The sequence below is a fragment of the Manacus vitellinus genome, unplaced genomic scaffold (assembly GCF_001715985.3).
Source record: "Manacus vitellinus isolate BGI_N305 unplaced genomic scaffold, ASM171598v3 scaffold_70_pilon, whole genome shotgun sequence".
Classification (NCBI taxonomy): domain Eukaryota; kingdom Metazoa; phylum Chordata; class Aves; order Passeriformes; family Pipridae; genus Manacus; species Manacus vitellinus.
This window is the reverse complement of record NW_021940754.1, coordinates 2,025,109-2,051,778: the sequence shown is the minus strand read 5'-3', so window position 1 is coordinate 2,051,778 and position 26,670 is coordinate 2,025,109. Positions and strand designations below refer to the sequence as shown.

The following is a 26,670-nucleotide window of genomic DNA, read 5'->3' as shown; positions in this document are numbered from 1 at the left end:
AAAAAAAAAGAAAAATCTGGCTGCATACTTACTTAACAACCACTTCTGTATCTATTTCTTCTATCTGCGATACCGTATTAACCACACACTGTCAAATTTTAAGGGGGAAAAAACAGAACAAAAAAAGATCTTAGCTTCTTTCTAACCACTGCTGAGTTTCATAACATACACAACAATCCTCAAGTTAAATAAGGTAAAGTAAAATAACAAAATAAAGACACATTTGTATCACTTTAACAACTTGTTTCTCTACAAACAAATGACAAAAAAACCAAAAGAAACCCCCAAAAGCACCTGGTACACACAAAACTAGCCAGTTTCTTCAGGTCTCCAGAACAATCTGTTTTCATTCCAAACACATCTATTGTTTTACAGCCATTTCACTGATCTGTTTTCACACTACTTGTAAGCCCAAGGTACAAATCAGCTCCATTCAGACCAAAAAAGGTGTTTTCTCCCAAATGCCAATCAATAATCTGAACAAATGAGTCACAAAAGGCAACATGTGAACTCATCTTGCCTTTAACAAATATGTACAATCCCAATGGTGACTGAGGGCTGCCATCACAGATTTTACCTGTGTTTTGAGTAATGGTGGTCAGTACACCTGCAGAACAACAGGTGTGTTGTTCTTCAAGAACACACTTTGCCCTTGAACTGTGTGTGAACTGTCTGTTCAGTGCTTACAAACCTCTGCCCTTTCACCTGCCTGGCCATAAACAGCTTCTAAAAAGCACTGACCAAAACAGCCCAACAATGCATTTGAAGAGGAAGCACATTTGAGGTGTGGGAAGGAAAACAGTTTTCTTCATTAAGGAAAAGTATCCCTAAGAGATGAGACAATGGGCCACAACACAAAAGTGTTGCACAAACCACATAGAAATACTCCAGTCCTGTCTTATTTTCCTTATTCAACAGAAATTTACAGTGCAAGTTGATTAAACTTTGCCTATTTTTAAGCAGAGGTGACACCCAAAAAAATTCAACATGAAGACAAATATTCCCAGTAGAACAACTGCAATGTGAAGGGGATTGGGAGAGCCAATTCTAGCTTAAAACAAAAACCTTCAAATAACAATATTAAAAAAATAATTCCAAACTAGGTTCCCAACCCAGTTCACAATGCAGCTGTGGACAGCAGACTACATACTATGAGGACAGGAGATGGCAAACCCAGCACCTATCTCACCTAGCTCCCAGATACAAGTCAGAGGGAGCTCACAGCACATCAGACCATAACTCTCCAAATAACTATGCATCTTTAGGGAAAAAACCCACCTCTTACACAATATTCTCACATATGTGTGCAAACAAACAAGATGAGTAAAATTAAAAGTACCAAACACACACTCAAAGTTCAGTCTTTGTTTTTGTTTGCAAACAAAAGCTGTCATGTCACTACCCAAACTAGCCCGTGCATTTTCCCCCAAAGATGTAATCTGAACTTTGTTCAATTGTTGGTTTTAGCTGGTTTTCTTCATTACTTCACCTTGCTCTCTCAGAAAAAGGCAAGGGTGTTATCCAGCTTTTTAATCATGTGCCTATGCTAGGTCTCTGTTAACATTAAGGCAAGCAATGTTTTCTGTAGCATTTGCTGGGAATTCGATTCTTTCAACTGGCAAGTTCTTTGATTCTCTTTTATGTGTTTAAACCAAGAACTTGGGGAGTTTGCTTTTCAGAGGACTGGGGGTCAGGCTTTTTGGTGTGGTTTAGGGGTGTTTGTTTTGTTGTGTGGTGTTTTTGTTGTTTGTTTTTTTAATGAAACACAATTATACTACTCAGGAGAGCCATGTGTTGAGAGAAAGGAAAGTTGAGAACAACTGTAATTATACTGAGAAAACGAGAGTGTGGTTATGCTATCTACACCTTCCCAAAAGTCTTTTCTGCAAACAGACCTCTGTGCTTCAGGAAGCCCTTAGTGTCTGCAAGCTCAGCTGCTGTAAATGAGAGACCATCAGCCACCAAAAAACTTCATCAGAGCTGTTCTTAACAACTAAAAAAATAATTTGTAAGGGGTTGAGGCTTGTCAGATACATCAGAAATGTTTGGCTTACCTGTTTAATTATGTTCTTTGCAGTATTAATCATTTCATCTCCATATATTTCATAAAAATTTAGCTTCCTTTGTTTTAAAAGTCCAAAGACTAGAGATACAAGCCTTTCCTATCAAGAAAAAAGAAAATTAAAAAAATACATGAAAAATATCAAAGTGAAGACAAGAAACAATTTTAAGAAATTGCACAGCAGTAAGAAAGTTCATGTATCAAACACACAGTGAATAGCATTTAGATCAGTCCAGTACCTCGAGCCTAATTCCATGCTTTACTTCTACAAAGTTCCCTGTGGCAATATCAGCTGAGTTCCTTTCTCTCACCCCCTTTCCTGCCTATTCCTTAGTCGGGCTCATTCACTAGGGCTTAAAAACATGGATATTTCTGATGATGAGTGAGTTTCCTTACCTTGAGCAAGACTGACACTAAATACAGCCCAAGTGAGAGGCTGGCACACTGCAGCACAGAGGGGGGAAGAAACTATAGGGCCAAAATGGGTGTATTTCACTGCTATTGCCAATCACTACATTTTATGAAACAAGACTGAACAGTTCTTAGGGTCCAGTAATTACTGAAGAACAGTACAGGCAAAATCCAGAAAAATCTTTTCCAGGCTAAAGAGCAATCACAACAGCTTAATCTTCAAATGTTTATCATCTTCAGAGGAATGAGGAATATATATACATATATATATACTGCAAATGAAGCATGTATTCAGGGCAGCCATATGCTTGATATAAGCACCCATAAAAGCATAGGGAGACAGAATGAGAACAACATGCAAATATCAGCTTTCATTGCAAAACTGAAATTTTACAGCCAAGTCAATGAGAGTCCATGTTCTTTTCCACTTACATGCTGAGGTTCATAAAGTGAACTCAGGATACATATAACAGAGAAAAGTGAACTGATTATTTTTGAAAAACTGAAGTGGGGCTGGATGAGAGTTCTGAGTTTAATTAGAATTATTTAATTTTATCAAGCACAAAAATAAAGGGGCGGGGGAAGGTTTGGAGGAGAAGAGAAATAGTCTAAAATTATAGTGTTGCTACTAGGGACCTGAGTGAATTAGTTGGTGCTAATTAAGTATGTTAAGGATGCAAACATATTCATCAGACAGTTTATTTCAATAACAGACATACCTCTTCTAGAATCTGGCAATCATCTTCTAGGGGTCTATTTAAATCATTGCGAGCATAAGTTGAAAACTCTGCAATCATCATTTTATCTATCAGCTTTTCCAGTTCACAAAGCTGTGAGCCAAGATGCCTAAGAAAAACAGCCATTGAGATATGAGCTAAATAATCAACCTGAAAATGAATCATTAGTTCACAGCTGAAGAAAATAACCACCCAGCAGGTAATTTCCATGCAATCAACACCAGCTTAATGGGAGGCTCCAATCTTTCACTCCTCAGAGCAGCTGAAACCATGCATTTTTCAGAGACACTGTCACCTTGCACCAAAACATATGGACTTGAATATTGATGGAGGATAAAATTTGGAAGTAGGGCTTTTTTTTTTTTTTCTTGGAAGGTGTGAAGTACCTCTCTGCCCAATGAAGCAAACCAGAACTAAGAATACTCAGTGCTTGTCAGTATAAAGGTGTTGAGAAGAAAGAATACTTCTTTTGCTTGTTGAGTTCCTCAGCTCATCAGTCCATAAGTTCTTCTAATTCAAACATCTGAGTTTTTGATGTGGTTACACATTAAATTCACATGACTGAGATGCAGTAATAGCATTACATGGCAGGATGGCTTTCAGAGAACACAGAAGAGTTTTTAAATTTTCAATTTTTATGCTACTCTAAATAAAAAACAGTTTTCCATGTATTGGAGATTTTAAACCATATTTTGCAGACTGTTTTCATACAGAATCACAAGGGACTTTCTCACATCAGAAATATCAACCACTCTTTAAAAGTTGTGCAGCTAGAGAAATTTCTAGCAAAGTAAAACTAAAAGTGGGAACTTCAGAAATGTCAAACACTCCAAGCTTTTCAACTTCCCCTGACAGCTGGGAGCAAATATCTGTAAAAATCAGACTGCCTTTTTTTTTTTTAAACAAAAACAAACAAACAAGACACTTTGCCAGTAAGAACTAGCAGAAACTGTGGTATTTTAGATAAAGAACCTGGATACAAAGTAAGGAGGATGAACATGGCTTTAATTCAGTGCTGGTGTAGCTGGACCACTAGATCATGTAGCTCATGACTCCCTGGTATCTCCTCCCTGCAGAAACCCACGTGGCCAGTACTGAGCTGAAGTCAATGAATCTTGCTGGATCTGGAGTTGAGCAGACTAATTTATTGTTTTTTTCATTTCAAGATGATCAGGGACGTGCCTGCTTTTGAAATTGTTATTCAATGATTCATCTGAATGGACAAAGTAGATACATTTCAAATACTTAATTTAAGCAAAAATAGCCTCTGGAAAATCCAAGCCAGTTGCATCATGGACATTTCAAAACAAACACAAGAGCAAAACCCCCTAACGATTATTATTTGTAACACAATAACTGGAGTCACAAAATCTACTGTGGGACTAATACCCACAGCACAAAGGCTCTTGGGAAAGCATGAAGATGCTCTTTGGTACATTATTTCTGTAACTGTGCTTAACTGCACTGAAACACAACATAACCTGCCCTCTCCAACCCCAGGTATGGAAACATCCAACTAGGATTCCCAGCACTTGCTCTCACCCCTTTGCCCACGATATTCTAGTCCCTAACAGCAACAGAAATGCCCCCAGCCTGAAACATGCAGAAACAAGTCAGACCTTAAGTCACACTCCAGTAAAACACCTTGGCAATTATCTCTTAACAGGTCCCAGATCCCTTCAATGAGTACTGAATATGACAACTCTGTGATGTAAAATTATGAGTGCAGGGTAAAACTCCTTTTAAAATACACAAATGAGAACTACTTTTCATGTACCTGGGTTTTACTGAGCAAAAAAGTATAGAAGTGTGGTTTGCCAGCATACCTGTGCAAAAAAAAATAAACCCACTGTATCTCCATCACCCCAACAAGGACTGTGAAAACAATGCAGAAAGCGGCAGAACAGATTTGAAATTTAGTTAACACATTAGTTTGGGGGTTTTTTTGTAAAATTAAAAAGATAAACTTGAAAAGGTTGGAGCTCTACAACTTAATTGTATCCCAGAGTAGTAGCAAGCAGTTACAACTGACACATATATAATTAGGGATACTAACCTAGATTAAATACACCAATTTATTACTTCACAGAACCATTAAGGTTCTTTCACTTTTTACTACAACTAGAGGCAAACCACATTTTTTTTCTGCATATAGAGAAAAATTATTGTCTATGGATGACCTGAGTAGTTTTCTTACTGCTTTATATTAAAAGACATGACTCAATTTAAAGCTGTCTGTTCAAAAGCAAATTCTACAAGCTGCCATAACAACACTAAAGCAACAAGTTTTTTGGTTTTTTTTTAATCAGATACAAATTATTTACGAAAAAATTCTTTAAAAATGAGATACTGATTTAGAAGTTCATCTCTTCTTAAAACAAACCAGGTATTTAACTCACTTGACAACTGCAGCAGTCTTGCTCAGAACAAAGCAAAAGATCCCTTTGGTATTTCTTGGGAAAAGCTGAAGTATATGTTCTTGCCATCAACTGAGATTTTTAAAAATTTTACTTATTTTTTGAAACACAACATTCTACTCAGAAGTTTTAGCAAGATCTCCATCTTTCCACTGCACATTATTTTTCCCCACAAGCTATATATATATATAGAGACAGCCCACTATGAGATTTGGGAATTGTGCTGGGAACTTCTCAACTGCACTTGCATGTCTGGTGGTGCAATGGACTTAGGCTGCCCTTAACTCACCTTCCTGAGTCTTCGCTATCCAAAGCAGTAGGGACATTTCGCACTCACATCACTATTTGTAACTCTACCAAAAAAAACCCCAGCTAAGCTTTATTCATAGAAATTATTCCTGACAGACAAGATGAATATCTACCTGCAAATATGTTCCACGTCTGAGGGTAATTTTAAAATAATGGCACGTTTTTGGGACATCATGTATATCAACCACAGTGACAACAGAATTGCACTCTCTGCTGACAGAGCACACAGGTTACTCAACTGCAAAACACAACTAATTCTGACTGATGTTGTCACAGGGATTGTAGAAGTACATTGACTATCATCAAGATCAATACAAATGGGACTGAGTCACAGTCTATGCCCCATAATCAAGTGGTTGAGAGTAGGAACCCTAAAGGGGACAGAAACTGTGCTGAGGTGTCTGAAGAGGGACAATCTACACTTTTTAGATGGTCTGTTTCTAGGTTTTTTAGAAAAGCACTAACAGCTTCCAGCAACTTTTGCCCCAACAGTTTATTAGTTCTTTAAATTATTTTTTTCCTTTTTTTTTTTAATTTGTAACTACTTTTCCCAAGATCTTTTCTACATAAAATTTTAGTTTTCCAAACCCGCTGGAAGGGTGTTAGAAGAGGAGCTTGACAGAACAGATGGACAAGAGCAGTAACCATAAAAACTTCTCAATATTCCTGTTACTGTCATTGAGCAACAACCATGCTTTTATTATGCAAGCTGAGGACCACCAGGCTGCAGGAACCACGTAACCTTGAAACAAACCACCCCCTCACCCAGCATAAATTTAAAAAATCTAAGCATACAGCTCCTCAGCTGACTGATACAAGCCTTGAGCTGATTTAACCACACACTACTTCTGCCAGCACCACACCACAGTAGCAGCTTTGCCCACAATATTTTTAAACTATGATGGTTGTGATAGCTTATTTTACATCAGCTAAAAGAATTCTACTGTATTAATACTCTTGCATATGAGAGAGGACCTTGCCCAGCGCAGTGGCATCTCCCAGAGGAGCTCTAAGTATCCACTATTAACAGATTCCATCACATTCCCATTACTGTAGCAAACATGGGTAAAAAAGCAGCAGCAACAGCAGCAGCCTGGGCAGCACCTCCTCACTGTTTCTTCCCTTTGCAACTTGAACAGCTCACAGAAGTGGATTTCATCAGTGGAATGGAGCAAGAGGAAACACTCCCGGCCACAAGAGCAGACGTGGCTGAACACATCCCATCTGACCAGCTGTCAACCTCAGATCACATTCTGAGCCACTGCTTGACAGTTTTGCACTGGCTTTTGCTTGCAAAGCTCCTTCCAGCACAAGCCCAGGCTGGGGCTGACCTACCTGACACATGATCCGTGCATATTCCCTTAACACCACAGGCCCAGATCAGTCACTAAAGACACAGGCCTGGAGTGCATCTGTGTATCACAGCCCCCATCTCTGGGGTGCTACATCCATGAGGATTGCAGACCCCCATGGGGAAAAAACCCTCTCAGCTGCAGGCTACAGGCCGTGCACGATGGGAGCCCAGCCACAGCTCATCTCTCATCTTTGCACCCCTAAAACATCTGTAAACAAGAATGCAGTAAAAAGCATCTAGATGTTAAAAGTTCACCCCACTTAAAAAAAAAAAAATAAAATCATCAGGCATTAGTCACACTGCTTATGCCACACTTACATTTTGTACATTTTGTACTATGTCCTCTAAGAATGAATGAACAAAGGTAGAACAAACCCCTTCAGTCCACATAATGTGCTCAACACATTCCAGCTCTACTTGCATTTTATTCATTTCCTGGATGGTTACCTACCGGAAACTGTGAATACCTTGAAGCTCTTGCTGTAACACCTCCTGTGTTGTTGCTATTAAGTCCAAAGCTCCAACAAACTCAGAAGTGGATAGCAGCAACTGTACTGTGGGCTGTGTTTGGTGTACAGTAGCCATTAACTTCAATTTATTGTATGCTTTTATACAGTTATTTCTGGTGAGTGACAGTCTGAGAACTCGAAGTGATCCTTCACACATTACTTTATCAATTTTAGAGATTTTCTCTCTAAGCAATTTTACAGCCTGGGAGGTTTTCCTGAGGTAGTCCTGCAACTCATGCTGAGAGGTCATTGCATGAAAAAATGCTTCTGAGCGCAGAGAAATCTGATGAGCAATATTGACTTCCACAATGTCCAGGTAATGGCTCAGCTAGAAAGAGGAAGGAAGAGGAAAAATGAACACTATTGTTATGACTTGGAAGCTTTATCACCATGCAAATACACTTTCAGGGTATTTGTCTTATTGCATCATGAAGAAATTTTGCTAATAAAAACTAAACCTCTTTGTCATATTAGCAAGCAAACAACTATCCATTGTGGTTTAATAATTTCTTTGTAAAAAAAACTCAAAATCACTTTGGGAAGGCTGATTTGATGCTTCTCCTGCTTGAAAATAACAAAGTTAGAAAAGCAAATAACTCTAAAATACCCAAACTTTTGTAACACATGGTTGCACACCGGCTCTGTTAGAATATGGACAATAACCAGGAGACTGCTCTGGATTACTGGCTTGCAACCAACAACAGTATACACACAAATATTCTATGTCTAATTTGTGCCACTGAAGCTGCTAAAGGTGTAGCTGACTCTACTTGATGACATGCCATTGAACAGCTCTGCTTACTTAAAGAGCTGTAGTACCTTCTGCGTAGAAAAATCTCCAGGATACCTTTGGCTCCGGTTGCTTTTTTGCCAACCAGTAGGAGTTAGTACCAAGCATATTTCCTGCGTGCTGGCACTGTGAGATTCCCAGGGACAGACTGTACCTACAGGTTCAGAACCTGAAATTCCAATTCTCTGCGTTGAACAGTTACCAGACCACTGGCTTGTCCCGATTATTTGACCTGTAAAAGTTCTGTGTTCTGGTTGATGCTGAATATGCAAACTCAAAGGACTGAGGCATTAGGGTGCTTGTCTGAATGCTAATACTCAGATGACCTGGTTTCTAAGAGATGCCAAGCATTCAAACCTCATACTGAATTTCAAAAGGCCCATCCAGAGATGGAAAGGAAATCAGCTGGACAATGTTTCCTTGTTAACAGTTATTTTCACGCATTCTCTACAGGTACACTAGGGATTTATACAATATGCAAACTCATCTTTTTTTGTGCATATGTTTAATCAAAAGCATCCTCCACCAACCACCTGTGACACACGCAGTCACAGGAAAAAAGGAGACAGGCTGTGACACAGGGATCAGAGAAGGGGCTATTCATGTGATTGTAACAATCAGATGCCCCAGGTCCTTTCACTATGCTAAATGAAGTAGAAAAACCAGAACAAAATGATAGTACCTGCCTCAGAGAGTTTACAGTCCCAATGCAGGGCAACACATGGAAGGAGGTAAGGAAGAGAAAAACATCATGGGGAAATTGTTGAAGTAGATCAGCAGCAGCTCAAAAGCACTAACAGCCTAAGGAGGTGTGCTTAAGGCACTGTTTTCAAAATCCTGTTGAAACACAGTGCCTGGAGCTAAGGACAATTATGGCAGCAGGGTGCATATTTACATGTGGTAAGTGTAAACCTCATGCAGTTCAGTCTTTAAAAAGTAAAACAAAAAATTGGGGCTCATTTCAGTAATATGAAGTAGTGTAATAATTTGTTTGTTAGGCAAGTGGCTTTGGAGGCAACAGTTTTGTGCTATTCAGGTATTTGTATCACCTCTCTCCAAAGCAGCTTGGCTCGTGGCCTATTTCAAAGCCTAATTTTCACTCCTCTGAGGGCTCTGGGTCTCCTTCACTCAAAGTCCTTCTTGAGTGTCCATTCTGCTGCTACCAGGAACACTTTGGAAGTTTAAAACACATGCCAGACACTGCTTTTTCATATTCAGATGGCAGCTGCCTCAGGAAACTCTAAAGTATTCCTCCAACTTTAGGTGTGGAGGACAACTTGATGAGTTGGCCTCCAGCAGAGCCTGTCTCTTCCTCCTGACCTGGCAGGAGTGCAGGAAGACTAACTCCTGGAAATTTGGAAACACTTTCCAGAGGATCTCATGTTATTTTTTCTTATTATACCTCACTAATTTTTTTCCCCTAGCTCCCAAGAGCTTTGGTAGATTAAACAGAAGGGAAAATTAAAGTTAGAAAACAGGCTCCACAATTATGCAGATTTTCTAAAAGCATTTTATGGGTATTTGTACCATAAAGATGACTCATTATGAGATTTGCTACAGTGTGACTACATAACTAACAAAAAAAAAATTTTTTAAAAAAAGTAAAGACTTCTGTTTCCAATATGAAAGAAACAGCTCTGCTTTCATGCTCTCCTTTGTGAAATGCAAAAATAGATCAGTGCAGATGCCATGACAACTAACGTAAGAGGAATCTCCTAAAATACAAAACCCATAGGATTTAGTATTGCTTTTAGCATAGAAACCACAGTGCCTTGAATCTGGAATTTTCCTGAGATGTGAGAAAAATAATAGTCTTACAAAGTGTACAACCTCTAGCTTTCCCTTCTCATGGAAATGCTCTCCCTCCCTAAGAAACTGCTCCACATCTCTGAAGTTCTCAATGTATACCTGCTTCACTAAGTTTTAGCCAGCTACTACATCATATACAGATTCTTTTTTCCAGATTTGACACGTTTATTTAGCAGGGAAAAAAACAGCTCTCTTTCAGCAAGATGCTTCTTTAGTAACAATCTGCAGCCTGATGTAAAATGAGAGAGAACAAAGCCCACAAGAGTGGTGTCTCAACAAACAGTACACAACAGCAGCAATGGGGTTTCTGTGTAGTACCTAACAGCTGCAATGGATAACAACATCTCACATCAGTTGTACCTTTTCTTGAAGTAACTTGGAGGAAGCTGCATCACGATTTCCTTTCCCACCAGCGGTACTAAAATGAGACCATGGTAAAACGGTATTAAATGTTAAGGAATCTTCCAAGGCAAAATCTGGTTTCATAAAAATCTGAAATAGAAAAACAAAAGAAATAAATGTGCCTCACTCAGCCCTACATTTTCTGCCCCAGTTAAACACACCTCCTGTCTCATTAAGCTAACAGAGACCTTATTTGTTGATGTCAAAATCCAGATTTTCATTTATCAAGGCAAACAAATTCATTCCAGACATTACAACCAATCTACTTTACACTTTAAAAGCTTGTGTGATCTGACAAAATCTTATCTTCCTAAAAGTGGAAGGCACAGCTCCAAAATTGCATGGGTGCTCAAGCACCTAAGATGATCTAAGCGTCCTGAGTGTGCAAACATAGGCAGCATTAAAGTGCAGGTGGGTCCTCTAAAGAATCTGAGCCAACCTTCTCCACTAACTGGGGCATCCTGCTGCTGATCTGCTCATTTCTGGGGCCACAGCTTCTACCAGACTGAGCCAGCTGTCAGGGTGCAGCAAGTGTTGCCAGGGTGGAACAGAGCTTCAGGCTGATCTCCTTTAGCAGGATGCAGCAAACACGCTCAGGAAGAGTCAGTAACATGCAACATTAATGTCTTGGAGAACTACTGATCTAAAATTCTCTCTGATAACATTATCTACACTTGACAAAACTGGTACAAACCTTGAGCTTCCAGGCACACAGCAGAACCCTTTTCCCTGTATTTATGGAGTGTCATTTCAAAAGGTTCAACATAAACTACAGCATCACACCACACTCAAGCATTCTTGTTTCCTGGACTTTAAACAATGCAGTGACAGCTATTCAAATCACAGCCCACACAACTGGCACAGAGATGCTGCCCACATTAACACTCTGACTTCTTAATGTACCCAGAAAAAAATTATTCAGACTAAAATGGAATCTGGAATTGTGTCTTTGGCCAACCTAACACAGAAAGTACATATATACTGCATGCATATATGCAAGAGCTTTGATCAAGGAGTTAAAATGAATGCTAAGTTGCACACTATGCAATAATCAAGCTTCTACCAAACTCTTCAGTTTCCCTTTTCTCCTAGGGTGGTTAATTTTGTTCAGTTCTGAGGTTTTAACTTTTTCTTATTTAAAAGATGAAAAAAATAATGGTATTTGTATTCTACTTTAAGTGAAAAATCAAGACCATGGGTCTAACAAATCGTTCTTCTTTTTTTTTTTTTTTTTTTAATTCTGAGCACTGCAGATCCTCTTGAGAATCAACCCAAGTCACCAGCAAGGACACAGTTGCTACAGAGCACATGCATATATTCAACACTTCATGCGAGAAAACCTTACAAAAGCTTAGAGTGCACAGAAGCCATACCTTAGGTACTTGTTCCAGATCTGTTCTGGATTTATCTAAAATTAAACAGAACACACGTAGTCATTCATGAGCAAACAACAGAATACAATTCCCTTGAACAAGACGACGATGCCATGTTCCTCACAGAGAGGGAACAGGGTTATAAATTGAAATGAAACATTCTGACTGAACAGGAGGAGAACCTTTTCCCCCATGAGGACAATCGAGCATTGGAGCAGGCTGTCCATCCTTGGAGATTTTCTGGCTAAAGCTCTGAATGGCTTGGCCTGACCTCACAGCTGAACCAGCTTTGAGATGGCAGTTGCACTAAAGACATTCTGAAGTCCCTTCCAACCTGAAATATTCTGATTCTTTGAAATGCTCTGTCGTCCTTTGTAGTTCAGGTCTCATGCTCGGAGCACTCAAAGGTGCTTACACTTGGCTGATTTGACAGTGACAATGACATACAAAGCACTTCACATTCATTAATGCACTAGCAAGGGCCAGCAAAAGGTCCTTCTAACATCACTCCAGTTTTGATGCTCCAGACTGAAGCTGCCCATATAATCACTTCGGCAGAGCACCTGGAGATTGGATGCACAAAGACTGGTAAGAAGTACAAACAAGGGCTCAGGACAGAGTCCCAAGCACAGTGAGCAAGCAGCACAGCAGCTGTACTTCCCATGAAGTAAGCTGACCTGACAACTGCAGAGGGTGAGGGAGTTGAGCTGGGGAAAGAGCTGCATTACTATACATCAGCAGAACTTGAAGAAAAGGCAAATTCAGACTCTTGAGGTTCAGTCAAAATCCCCTTTTCCTTCCTTACTCATTAACTTAGGAGCATTATGGAGGGAGGGCACATTGGAGGACAAAAACATTAAGGAATTTAAAAGCAACAAGCCCACGTCTCTGCTGGATGGTCTGCTCATCCCTGACAAACACGGTAAGTGCTAGCTCAGCATCATCTCCCACATAGCTCTCACCTCTTTGCTTTTCACTTGATTTGTTTCTTATTTTATTTGTATTGAAATACAAAAGACAACCTCGGAATCATCCTGCTGTCCTCAGTCTTTGACAGACCAATTCTTACGGAAGTGAAAGGCCAAGTCTTGTGGGCTGGAGTTAGAGGAAGACAGGAAATGCTAACAGCAGAAATTACAGAAAATTTTGAGTTTCAGTTAACCAAATGATGCTTCTACTAGGAACTTTCTGGCTACTAAGGACCTCCCAGTTAATTTGGTGACACTAATTTTCTTTTTAAAAACAAAAGACTCAGACTCTTTCAAAATGGATTAAGGTAAGACTGAAGAAGGAACTTTTACTCTGCCATATGTGCCATAGACATTCAGGAGCAGCTATTCCAAAATAACACCCATATAAAAAAAACCCTGCAGAAGGGTTTCCTTTTGCACAGAAAAGGAGGAAGAAAGTCAACTGAAAGAACTTTATCAGAAGTAAACTACTGAATGCTTCCTGCTGCATTACCTGTAGACATTGATATAGATAAGCCTTATCAAACAGGGACTGGTAAATGAACCATTTTATGCTAGCATTTTTGAGAAAGTAAATTAAAATAAATTATATATTAAAAACTACCTCCAAGTTATGAAGTTTCTTTTCCTTTTGCTCATCTTTTCTTTCTCATTTTGCCTCTCACCTTCCTTTGTCTAGTTTCATATTAGTTGAACTATTGCCATAAAATCTTGAAATTCAGCCTTGCTACAGCTGCCCAGTTCTGAGCTCCCCAGTACAAGACAGACCTAGACATACTGGAGTGATTCCATGAAGAGCCACAGAGACAACTAAGAGACAAGGAGGAGAGGCTGAGAGAGCTGAGATTGTTTAGGCTGAAAAAGCCCAGGGGAGATCTAACCAATGTGTTTAAAGATCTGATGAGAGGGTGTAAGGAAGACATAGCATGTTTTTCTCAGTGGTCCCCAGTGACAGGACAGAGGGCAAATGGGCAGAAACTGATAAATGAAAAATTCCATTTGAACATAAGGAAATCCTTTTACCATGAGGGTGGTCAAACATCAAAACAGGTTGTTCAGACGGGTTGTGTAATCTCCATCTGTGGATAAATTCAAAACCTAACTGGACACTGTCCTCCCACTGGTGACCCTGTTTGAGCAGATGGTTTGGACACTGGACCACCTTGAGATGTCACTTCCCACCTCAGCCACCCTGTGATCCTCATAGCAGAGGCACAGGAATGGCCCTGCACTGCTGTTCTTCACTGCCAACACAACGGCTGCCACAGATTTGATGCAACAGTTTCAGTGGATGTTAAAATAAAAAGCAGTTAAAGAAAACACTGCTGGGGACACAATGACCTGCCATGAATGCAAACATGCCAAGAAAAAGTTTCAAAGCAGATATCACAAGCATTCTGACCTATAAAATATCAGCAATGTTCTTGAATAATTCTAGTCAACCATGCTTGAGTTTTCAATTACTGTTACAATGAAATCATCACCAGCTACTACTGCACATGAAGCCCTTGAGCAAGTAACAGATGATCAGTATGTTATAGAATCAATAATGAATAACACTCATAACATTCATTATTGATGACATAACATACTCATACAAAAAGACATTACTTTTTAATGACTAAAGGACGGCTTTGACTGTACCGTGTGTGTGTAGTAGAGTCCTGCCAAAGGTATCTTTAGGAGTACAAATATTCTTGCATCTTTCATGAACCTTCTCTCTCTGCAAAAGAGAAAATATATTAAAGAATTATTCTGAGGCTTAGAAACCATTTTTAAAAAATAAGTTTTTTTCTTTCAAGTAGAACACTCAGTGAAATACAACTGCATTATGCCAAATAATTCTGACAAGTTCACAACATTATTTTCTTCCTTTAATAAGCTCAGACAGTTTGTCCAGGTAAAAGGTACCAAAAATTTCAACCTACAGTAGATAGGTTGTTTTTTTCCTGTATCTTTACATTTGAAAGAAAATGAACACAGAAATTATTGAAGAAGTGTAATAACTTCTCCACATAATGATATATAAACATAGATCAACTGTAAGTACATAAACAAACATTTATTTGATGTCTAGTCCAGAAATCACACTAACACACAATGAATGCTTTTTCATTACTAAATTAAATTGGATCAAAGTAGAAATTGCTTCCATATCTTACTAATGAGTACCTTGCTGAAACCACATATCTTGTTTCATCACGCTGAGCTTCAAATTTCATACACCACCAGAGACCATAGTGGTGAGAAATTATGTTTCTAAAGAACACCAATGTTAACTAGATTTCTGCTAGAAGCTACCCCACAGGTCAGCTCCCTGTTTTCAAAATCTTCTTTCATTTAGCAGTCACTAATGAAGTGCTAATTTTACAGGATGAAATCTTAAACATTTAAAATGCTGAATATGTGAGTTAATGGTGGCAATAGTTCAGTTGTTGTTCAGTTATAGACAACTCACTTCCAGTCTTTAACTACAATTACATAAGTAACACTTCTGCAGCTAATTCTGAACCAGCAAAAAAATAGGGAAGTTACAAACCAAGGAAGCAGAAAACAGCAGGAGACTTCTACATGTTCTTTCAGTGAAAGAGGAAAAAAAAAAAAGAATACTACATACTTACTGACACCTGTATTTTAAGAGTTTGTAGAAGTCTCCTACTGGTCCTGGTGTCCTTAGATGTAGCTTAAACCTTCCTGTTACAAAAGAAATCATCAAGATAATAGGCCTATTTATAGCTTAAGAACTTCATGTATAAAATGTTTAAATGTTTAGATTGAAGAGACTTAAGAAAGTATCTTCAACCCTACATGCTGCAGCATGTAGTCATTTGACCCAAAGGTCTGAGAATGCTTTGCTGGCACTGTAGAGCCCAACCACTAAACAATTCTCACAGAAAAAAAAAGGATTCTGAATCAGAACGAATAAATATGAACTGTAAGCCTTGGTGCAGAGCTCAGTATTCAGAGACAGAAACTAAAAAAAAAATATATGAAATTGGCTTGGGACAATTCAGACAGCATTTTCCACATGATGGATACTGAGATTATAAAACAAGAAACGTCTAATGAAGGCCCAACAAACACTGAAAAGCAAATTAATTATCAGCTAGCTGTATGATGGACTACTAGCAGGGACATTCTAATTAGAAGAAGGATATCTTTCTGGTCCCTTGCACTATGAGCATCTACCTGGGCATTCTTACCGGAGTGATTTCCTGTTGGTATAATGCAAAATGTTCCTTGGTGATCTGTGGGAGGTAGAATGAAGGCGTGACTTCAGTGTCCACAAAGTCCACTCCCCATGTTTTTGTAAAGAAATCAGATTCCCTTTTTGCTAACCTAGGATCATTTAGTGCTGCTGGGAGATTGACTTTGGAATGATAAATAGTCCATCTTTGCTGATCCACAACTAGAGATGGGCTGTCACATAAGTTACTCGGATCGCCTGCAGCACAAAAGACAAGAACAGTTTGTTAAGGTCAGAAACAAAGCTGTAGTTCTCGCTAAACTGTGGTTCTTAAGCCATGTTTTCCCAATTAGATAGTGGATTAGCATGATCTATGCAAAAGACAGATGATGTTCTTCGGCAACACTTCAACTTGCACTGCTATCAGATTAGCCAACACAAGTTTCGAACACAGTATTGGTGTATTGACACTCATTAAATAATTTAGCTCAACAGCATCAGTTTCTACTGAAGAGAAAAAAATTCGAACCACAAGCAGATTTCTAATATTCTGAACTTGATCAGAATGACAGCTGCAATTCATTACCATTATATATCATAACTCTGAAGATCCCACCCCACCCACTCATTTTTGTAAACTAAGCTTTAGTGCACCACAGCAGCTGGAACTGTGACCAAAACCTGGTTTTATGACAGCACTAGAGACTTATAACAGTACTGTAGACAAGTCTCTTGCTTCATAGTGCAGAAGGGCTGGGACGTTTCACAGAAGTAATGCAGCCAGACTCCAAGCACACTGGACACATCTGCTGCAGGCTCTGAAAGACTATACCCCCTTATTGCACGGAGCATGGATTACAGCTGCAATGTGGAATCACACCCCATCTATAATGGGACCACCTTAAAACAAGCTGCAAATAGCAAGTCTCTCCTATTGCTCCAAAGGGACACTGGGTGGTACAAAGCAGAATTACAGCACACTTGGACAAATATGACTATGGCTCAGTGCACTACACCCGCTACAACAAATGCTGACTGAACAACTGCAAACAGTTCAGTAAATTTAACTGCATTCTCACTCTCCCTGCACACCAACATTACCTGTGGGTTCCTTGGGACACACATCAGGCAGTGACTGCACGGGGCGAAAGCGTTTCGTGGCATCCATTTCTTTTTTAAAGAAAGCATCACTGCTGTTTGACTGAGGCACTGGTGAAGAACTGTGGCTTGATGCCATTGCATAAAATCACCACTTGATAAAAGCTAAATAGGAAACAATAAATATCAAGGCTTTAATAAGGCTCTGCTGACACACTGTAGCAAAACAATGACATTCCAGTATTTTTTTTAACTGCAATACTTCAACTGACACATTTCAACAACAACAGGAGAAAGTTTACTTTAAACATAAAAATAAAGGCAGAATATAACTTCATAGTCTGTTCCTTCCATACCTCTAGGTTTGGAGGATAGCTTGTTCTTGTGCACAGCACCAATAAAATGTTACATTAAAAAGAAAAAAAAAAAAGTCTTTCAGGTACTTCTTGCTTTCTTGTCATAGTTACTGCAGCCACAGTGCACACATTCATAGTAGAATTTCCTCTCAAATATCAGGAAATTTGGAACTTGAATCAGGAAAATTGATAATTCAACTTTTCATGGTTGCCTAGTAAACTACAGTTTATTTCACCACAAAAAGTATTTGCACAGACAAGACAATTAAAACACAGATCAAAAAGCTTCAGAGTAAGGAAAGTCCCACTAATTTTCAGTTCAATTTTAAGCTTCCAATTTGAAAATAAACAGCCTCAAAAAATATACATCAGGGCTGAACTTAATGAGTTCTTTCCATCTGTAAACAAACTGCATTTCCATCAAAGTATCAGGCAGTAGTAAAATGCAGAACTACCAGAGGTCTGAGAGTTTATTAAAACCCTTAAACAGGGATGTTTATTAAAACGCCCCCATAATGTACAGCTCAAAGAGAGTCTGTTCAAAGGGACTGATCTGGATCCTCGCCTTTAAGGAGAAATTAAATGCATCCAGCAAGATCTTAGCATTTAACTATCAACCCTTAATGGACACCTAAATTACTTACTACCCTGTGAAGGAGCACAAAAAGATAAAAGGCCTATTTTATCTTCAATCACTGAAGGAGGCACGAAGAGATGACTGTGCCTCACCCTGTCAGATTCTAACAGCATCACACACATTACAGCAAATCCCATTTGGAAGAGAAAAAAAACCAAACTTCTACATTCTGAATGAGGTTGAAAGTGTCCTACAGAACAATTCTAAAGACCAGTTAAGATATACAAGTACAGCTGTAATAGAGCATCCCAATGAAGAGGCCCATAGTAAAAAAACCCTACTGGTTGATGTAGAGAATTGCAACAGTCAGAAATAGAGAAAAAAACCTTCCCAGACATCTGACATAAATATCATAAAGCATCGGTCTCTCTCCACAAAAAGCCCCAAAACCTCCTTTTTCTCTACTACTTCTATTGCATGTTCATATTTTTATGTTCTTCCCTTGACATTTCCAAAGCAACTTCTTTCTTCATGAAGCTCTTCCCGGATGTTTTGGGGTGGTTTTGTGAAAAATCTAGGTTGCTAAAATGACAGTGTTTTGTCATAATATTCTTAAAAAACACATCCAGTGCTCTGTTGCAATGACCAAGTCTCCCATAGGCATAAAGTAAATTTATCTGCACTTGGAACTGCTTCAGAGTGCTGTATTTGCAGCTTTTCTCCTGTAAAAGGCTCTGTAATATGAGACACAGTCTGCTCTAGCCAGATGTATGAGCAACTAGGGCAATTTGTAGAAAGCACTGAAATCTTGTACTCTTGCTAGCAAGTCTTTCATTAAGCCTTGCTCCTTCCCCACAACAAAGTACCACCTAAAAGGACTGTCTAGGATGTGAATTGTCTCAACTACATAAATCTGAGTGGAGAAAATGCTAACTGTATTATGCTAGTCAAAGATTAAAAATAAATTTAGAAGACAGTTTAAGACTGAAGTCTAGCTCAATACATCAGCTTTTCAAAAACAAACTATGCCCACTCTTGCACAGATATTTTTGTTACTTAGCACCATAAAATATTCACTGACAAATCTTAAAATAGAATGAAAGGAGTACAATAAAATATCAGTGCAAGCAGTAACCTCCATATTACTGAGTGAATTTAAACAAGATATAAGGCTTCACAGGCAGAGGCCTTCTTAAGTGGCACGCAATCTGATGCTGTACTAAATTATTCATAGTTAACAGCTATTCTAGTATCCTCATAAGTCAGGACCTTATGGATAATTAACCTCAATGAACAGCCACATTTGCACAGGAATAAACCCATCTGTACTGCCCCAAACCAGGCATTCCTCAAAATGCAGTCCTTAAATTAGGCAAGGAAGTGTAGCTTCAAAGAGAGAAAGAAAAATGGACAATAATGCCTGAATTAAATTCAAATTAGAAAGGAGCATTTGCCAAGTCCATAAGTAGACAAAAATCCTGCCCCACACCCAAACCCTCCTCTGTGCACTAACTCTGCCCACAGCTGGAAAAGTTTCATTTGTTCACCAACAGAACAGTTGTTCCTTCTGCTCCACTACAAAACATTCTATAGACAAACGAACCTATAACCAGCCTCCTGAATCAACATTTTAAAATATGCAATAATACACAAATTTGCTGATTTAAACATACCAAAACAAACGAAACGCAATGTTAACACAGAACAGAACTGCTGCAGAATATTTTAACTCGTTCAACTTCCCCTGCAAGTGAAAGGCAGGTAAATGCAGTTAACTGCACAAACTGTGCAGAATGAGTTATGAAATGGTGACTCCCCATGAGTCTCTTACTCAGAAGAACATACGGCCACAGTAAGAATATGCAACCGTGTAACTTCATGACATCAGTATTTAAATTGTATACAATTATGTGTTACATAAACTGTGTTCTCTCCAGTAATCACCATAAGTTACTCACATTTTGTCTAGCAATGTGTATTAAACTAAGACAATTAAAAAAAAAAACAACTTTAGAGGTTAGATACAAGAGTAATGATGGAATCTGGAGCCCATGATTATGGTTTTAGTTACAACACGCCTTCAAATATATTACATCTATTTTGTACACAATGTATTAATTTCCTTAGTTAAAATTAAATTACACTGTTACTGTAATGACTTAACATCGCTGAAGTTAAACCAAATGAACCGTGGCAACAATGAAAATATCTCTGATGGGTTGAATTGACAGTTTTCTTACAGTCTGAACACACGAAGGGTAACCTTTCATCTTACAGCTTCCTCTCTAAAAGCATTCTTGTTCAATAACAGGCTCAGCAGCTGCGGTATGACACAGCTGTACAACTCACAGCATGGAACAAAACGGCTGCCATGACGAAAGTAATAACCACATGCTTGGGTATTTGTACAGTCAGCAAAACAGAAGATCTGTGCAGTTAGTAATGTATTAATCACATGACTCTTAAGAAGTTATTTCTGTGATGACTACGCTCTGACTCTGGAGTTTCACACCCGAGGTTTCAGCTGTTGGAAGAGAACACAACAAACAACCAAGTGTGTTACTCAGAAGTAATTGCCCAGGGCAGTTGTAACTCTTGTTGGACTTGTACAAAAGTTCTTTGGAAACTGTCTCTCCATATTCCGAGTGTTATTCACATGCTTTGTGTCTATGATGGTGAGTCTTCGCTACCGAAACATCCAGTACTATCACAATATAAACACCTTATTAGAGAAGGTGCAAACTAAGCCTTGTCTATTCATGGATACTAACTTCATATTTCTTTATTTTTGGGTAGATTTTGATTAGCATTATCAACCAATTTTCTATTTCCTACTTAAGGTGACAGTTTTGCACAAGTTAATAGATTTTACTGGGAATTTTCACGTGTGCATACTTTGGTTTCTAAAGCTTTAATTTGTATTAACAATGCAAATTAGAATTTATTAAGCCAGCATAATCCCTGCAAGGTGCCTGAAGTCTCCATTTATGCATTAAATAAACTTATATTTCTCCTTTCCCTGCGCTCTCCCTCCCAAATGAAAATAAATCTACAGCCCACTAAGTAATACCTTCGACTTAAACTGGCAGTTTTGATAAGCTAGCTGGTACTTCAAAGGACACCCAGGAACATGGAGTTTATAAGCTTCAGCTCTTCAGACACCTCTAGAACCTGCTCTCCAAACTTTACTTCGGCTTCAAAAGCAGTCATATCAGAGAAGAGACACTAAACACCCAAGGGAAAGACAGCGGGGTTCCAACTGACCATACAGCACTGTGCAAGCTTCCCTTTAGGTATTCCACATTGTCTGCTGTGTGCCCATTGGACACCAGCAGGTACTTTTGAAGAGGTACATTCTGCATCCCAAAAGTAAGGCAGGAGAAGTTTCTCTGTGAACACAAATGGCACGGGAAAGTCCCCGCTGCTTTTCACGGCTTTGGCAACAACAGGGTGAAATGAAAACATTGCAAGTACTGTTCTGGTTATCCAACACCCTTTGGAAGAGAAAACCATCAGAAGCCACACACAGATTAAGCTAAAGCAAAATATTTCACCTCTTCTAGAAGACATCATAAATACCAAAGATCCTTATTAAGAAAAAGTATACCTGAAACATAACTAAAGGAGAAAAATGCACAAGGGATTCCTTCCAGGGCCTCAACAGCCAATAGCATGTTGTTATTGATCCAACGTATTTACTGTGTCCTCAAAAGTTTAGGTTTCCCTACCTATTATTGTGCAGCTCTTTTTGCTAAATCAGCAGGATTTACCCTGTAACAGGGAAGTCATGGTACGAGCAAAGTACACACCACCTTTGCAAGACAATGCGAACCAAACTGTGTTAACACAAGCTTTCAGGTTTTTTTCCAACCACCTAATAATTCCTCAGGCTGAAATTTCCACACTTGTCCCTGGTGCCCTGAGACAGACATCCCTATTTCAGAGGAGGAGCTGAGAAGATTAGCGTGGAGCAGAAATGTTGAAGCAGTTTCAGAGAATGAGCTGTAGCTGTTCTGCTAAGCCAAGCTCTTTCTGAACAACCTACTTCCACCCTGGGCTTTCAGACTAGGAAGCAGATGACTGTCAGGGGGATGATGAGGCTGGAGTCAGAGGACAGCTGTGACTTGTCCCCATGACAAGGCATCTACATTTGGGGCACACTCCAACATCAAACCTCTTTACACGACCTGGAGAGGAGCCTGGGTCAGCCTGGCCTTTCTGAAAGCCTAATAGATGTACATATATTTGTATTCATAAACACATGTGTATTTTAGTGCATTTTGCACATCCAAATAGTATCCCAAATCTCCTGTTCTCACACTGAGGGTGTGAACTTCTCTGCAAAGTTAGCAGGAGTGACAACCACACAGATTAGCCTTGCTGGGATGAAAGCAACCCAACAAGGAAGCTGTGTATGAGTTATCTGCCTTTCTCATCAGCCCTGCTTAGCCACATGTGCTGTCACAATCCAGCAGATTCTGTAATTCCTCAGACCGTGCTGCATAATGGCGACTGTGGAAAAGCAAGAGCATTTAAATAGCTTAAAGAGTAATGCCACCACCCTCCCCTTAAATTGTCTCTTTCATAAGGGCATCTCAAAATGCTCTCCTCAAACAGGGAAACAGGGAAGAAAGAACAGTAATCTGACTCCAGAGAAAGAACTGGACAGCTGCATCCTCACTGTAAAGCATCACGGATAGACTACAAGGCCAGGATAAAACATCTGATTTTCATATTATTATATTTTGTATTTTGTTTCTTTTGTCCTCCCCAGCTGAAGACACCACAACAGCAGATGAAAAAACCAAAAACAAACACAAACTAAAAAAAGCTTTAGTTGAGCTTCACTTCTTTAAACCCAAGAATAAGATCCTCTGAAAAAAATTACCCGAGAAGGTCCCATCACTGAATAACTTCTTCTGACATTTTGTCAGAAACTGGAAAGCAATTATCTCCTTATAGACAAACTATCTGGAAAAGTAGTATTTCACTTTTGTTCAGGTACTGAATAAAATAATTACATGAAACATCTGTGATGTACCCAATGTACCAAATGTACTTCCTCTCATCCGGAAACCCAAGCTCCCAGCGCTGAACACTAATTTGAAATCGGAAGGCAGCTTCTCTGCTGAAGGAACAGACCTTTCTACAGCTATTTAGGTCATTATGCACCAAGTTCTTCCATGCCAGGGGTGCTAGAATCATTCAGAAACCATCAGCAAAGCAGTAAAAATATACGCCAGAAAAGGCCCGCGGTTAGTTGCCCACACTTTCACACAAGATGGGAGTGAAATCCTTTTGTACTCATTTTTTTCAGGCATCAGCATTACAGCGTGTATGATCCTCTTGGAAAATGGTGAAATATGAGCATCTTCTCCAGCTCCACAGAGGCCCATGCAGCTGAACAAAGACCATGGAGCCCCGGCAGGCATTCCTGCTACAAGTCTGTCACGGGCAGAGACTGCAGAGCAGTGACATGTGGAGGAAAGGCAGAAGAATTTCACCAGCCCCAGCAAAAATCCCAACACTGAGGTCCTGACTGCACAACAGGAGTCTGACAGAAGCTCAGGGCAATTTGCATCAACAGCAAGTTTCCCTGTGCAGCCTCTCTGCCTGCTGTCTTCAGCAGGGTTAGGCTCGTCTGAAACCAATCTTTCGAAAATGTGAATTTTCATGAGAATTGCATCTTTCCAAAGCCTTACCCAAGCCCTGAACTGCAAGTAGCTATGAAGGAGTCAAATTAAAATACGTAACACCTCTGACATTATGCATAAAGCTGAGCCCAGAGACCATCAAAAAGCAGGCCCAGCATACCCCAAATCAACTCTTACTGAGCAGTCTTGACATAGGATGCCAAGTCCACTGGCATGAGGCAGGAAGTCACTCTACAGGGCAGGTCCTCAGCAAACAAGGCCATCCAAACTTCAGTTTGGTGAGAAACAGAGTGTGCCACCCACGTTTGCTGATAGTTCTCATGGTACCTAATACCTGCCCAACAGAAGGTCAAATGAGACTCATCACCTCTGTTCACATCACCTCCTTTTCATCCCTCAAATGGCTTCTACTGACACAAAAGATAAATAATTCTATAACCTAAAAACCGGGATGGTTATGCTGCATCTAGAATGCCAAAAAACAAATGGGAGGCCTTACACTGCTGCTTACAGCAACTGTAAAACTGGTGGGAACTCCCCTGGCATATTGCAAAGCATCAGATACGCTATTCCAACTCTAATAACCCATCTTAAACATGCTCCCACACACAGCCAAAGCAGCTCCTCTTTTTATTTTTTATTTAAGAATCAGATTGATAGAGAAAAAGTTGGGATACTTCAGCTATTACATATGAGTACTTCGGAACATCTGATCAGTAAATAGATCTGCCATTTTTGACTACGAGGGAAATACATCAACAATTCTTTACCTTTTGAAAAGAATACTCAGTTCTTTTTTTATTTTAATCTAGCACCTAGGTGAAGTGGATGCAAAAAGTTAAAAACATGGGGAAGATAAATCTTAAATGCGCCAGTAAATATTTCTTTGGACTTAATCACATGAGGCTCCAGAAACACGTATGTAGAGCCTCCACATTCATGCTTATCCACTTGTTTTTTCTGTTCCATTCATAAAACAAGACGAAGAATAAACAAAGTGTAAAGAAAAAATAAACCAAAGGAAAACTGAGCCTCCCAACTGGAAGGATAACATGATGTTTGTGGCCCTTCTCTCTTCTTAAGAGACTCACAGTTCCTCGTTTCCCCAAAGTCTGAAAAGGAAAAGCAGAAGTGGCTTCTACACAGAGTTGCTGCCCCAAAAGAAGAAATAATATGTACATGATTCCATTTCCCAACCTCTTCCCACCTAAACTGCCAAAGAGCAAGTCTGCAGTCTGCTTCCTCCACTCTTTCTAGTGCCTTCTGACACCTTCCAGGCAAACAATATCCTCCTTCAACCTTGGAAATGCACATACTCTTCTCCTCCCATGAGGTTTGTGCTGTCAACAAGGCAAAATTCCAACACACACACACCAGACTCCTGCTACAGAGAAAGATGGTACTGAAGACACAGGGACACTCAGGACAGATCCTGTTACTGGCAAATCACATGGCAGAGGTAGAGATGCTCCTTGGTGTGCAACCTTCTGACCCCACTGTGAGGCTGCCTACATGATGCACAGTGACTTTTGCTTAAACAGCCATGGATCTCCTGTCTGTTAGTCCATTTCAGGCATTGTTTTCCTAACCAACAGAAGCACTATCCTATCCCCAAAGAACTGCAAGGGAACTGTAGCTTTTGCCTATACTACAGTTTGGCCAAGAGTCACACTGACTCCCAGGCAAAAATAGTAATTACTGCAGCCACTACAACAATTAATGTACTACCGTCAGGTCTTTTAGTAAGAGTGTTTTTTCACAGGGTTGCAAAGCAGATGTAATAGCACAGCTACAAGGAGGTCCATAGGACTTCTCATTCACAACTTCATCAGACAGGGTACAGGTAACACACTAAAGACACTACCTATGCTTGAAAAATCTCAAAAAACCCACATGTGCAAGTCTGAAGTCCAATGATTATTTTGATGTATACTCGATGTCATGTAAAAGAAACCCTAAGTATTTAGAGAATATAAGAAAAACAGAGAAGGAAAAGAGAACCAATAACATACTAAGGCCTAAACCAGACAGTCGGAGAGGGAAAGTTTTGGTTGAGCGTGCAGAAGGCTGGTATTTTACACACACATATGGGTATTTCTCTCAACAGGACACACTGTGCTTGAAAAATTACAGTAAGGGAAGGCAAGAAATTACATTTGCCCATGAACACAATTTTAGGATCATTTACAAACCCGGGAACCATCGCAATCCTAAATGGCTCATGGAACCAACAAGCCCTCCAGCGCTCCGCAGCCCAGTCTATCCCACTGCTGCTGCCATGCGCCAGCGTTACAGAGGAAACCCCAAAACACTTGCTCTAAACCAAAGCCAGGAGCCGGCCATACCTTAGGGAGAACACGCCGGGAGTATCTCCGGGAGGCCGTCGTCATATCTGTCCCCGCAGCATCGCCTGGAATGCTGCCGGGGGCTGGGGACCTGCGGGGGGAGAGTGACCACATGAGGGAGGCCCGGCCTCCCACCGGCACCTCCAAACACGCCGCGCCGCTCCCAGCCACGCCGTCCCCGCCGGGGGTTACCGTGGAAAATCCGAACCGTGGATTTGCAGGAAAGGCGCAGAGAAAAGCGGGCAAGAGCGGCAGCCACCCGCCGCCGCCCTCCCTCCGCGCCGCCCGCACCCCCAGGCGCGGCGCGTC

The 26,670-nt window shown here is 39.9% G+C and overlaps 1 protein-coding gene across 3 annotated transcripts in view; it reads right to left on the bottom strand.

The window, feature by feature from the left end:
• Positions 1-26,458, bottom strand: part of VPS54 (VPS54 subunit of GARP complex) — a 47,321-nt gene extending 20,863 nt beyond the window's left edge. Inside the window, exons 1-11 of one of the 3 annotated variants that reach the window (XM_018084407.2) lie at positions 26,362-26,458; positions 17,433-17,594; positions 16,484-16,589; positions 16,348-16,392; positions 14,789-14,867; positions 12,174-12,208; positions 10,759-10,816; positions 7,742-8,127; positions 3,193-3,319; positions 2,055-2,162; positions 33-88 (exon numbers count right to left, since the gene is read on the bottom strand). In XM_018084407.2, the coding sequence (XP_017939896.1) occupies positions 33-88; positions 2,055-2,162; positions 3,193-3,319; positions 7,742-8,127; positions 10,759-10,816; positions 12,174-12,208; positions 14,789-14,867; positions 16,348-16,392; positions 16,484-16,589; positions 17,433-17,568 (1,136 nt within the window). In that variant the 5' untranslated portion in view covers positions 17,569-17,594; positions 26,362-26,458. Of the gene's footprint in view, positions 1-32; positions 89-2,054; positions 2,163-3,192; positions 3,320-7,741; positions 8,128-10,758; positions 10,891-12,173; positions 12,209-14,788; positions 14,868-15,761; positions 15,809-16,347; positions 16,590-17,432; positions 17,595-26,361 lie in introns of those variants that run through there. The other 2 variants (XM_008929020.3, XM_018084408.1) reach the window with 2 other exon arrangements.
• Positions 26,459-26,670: the final 212 nt, after the last annotated feature.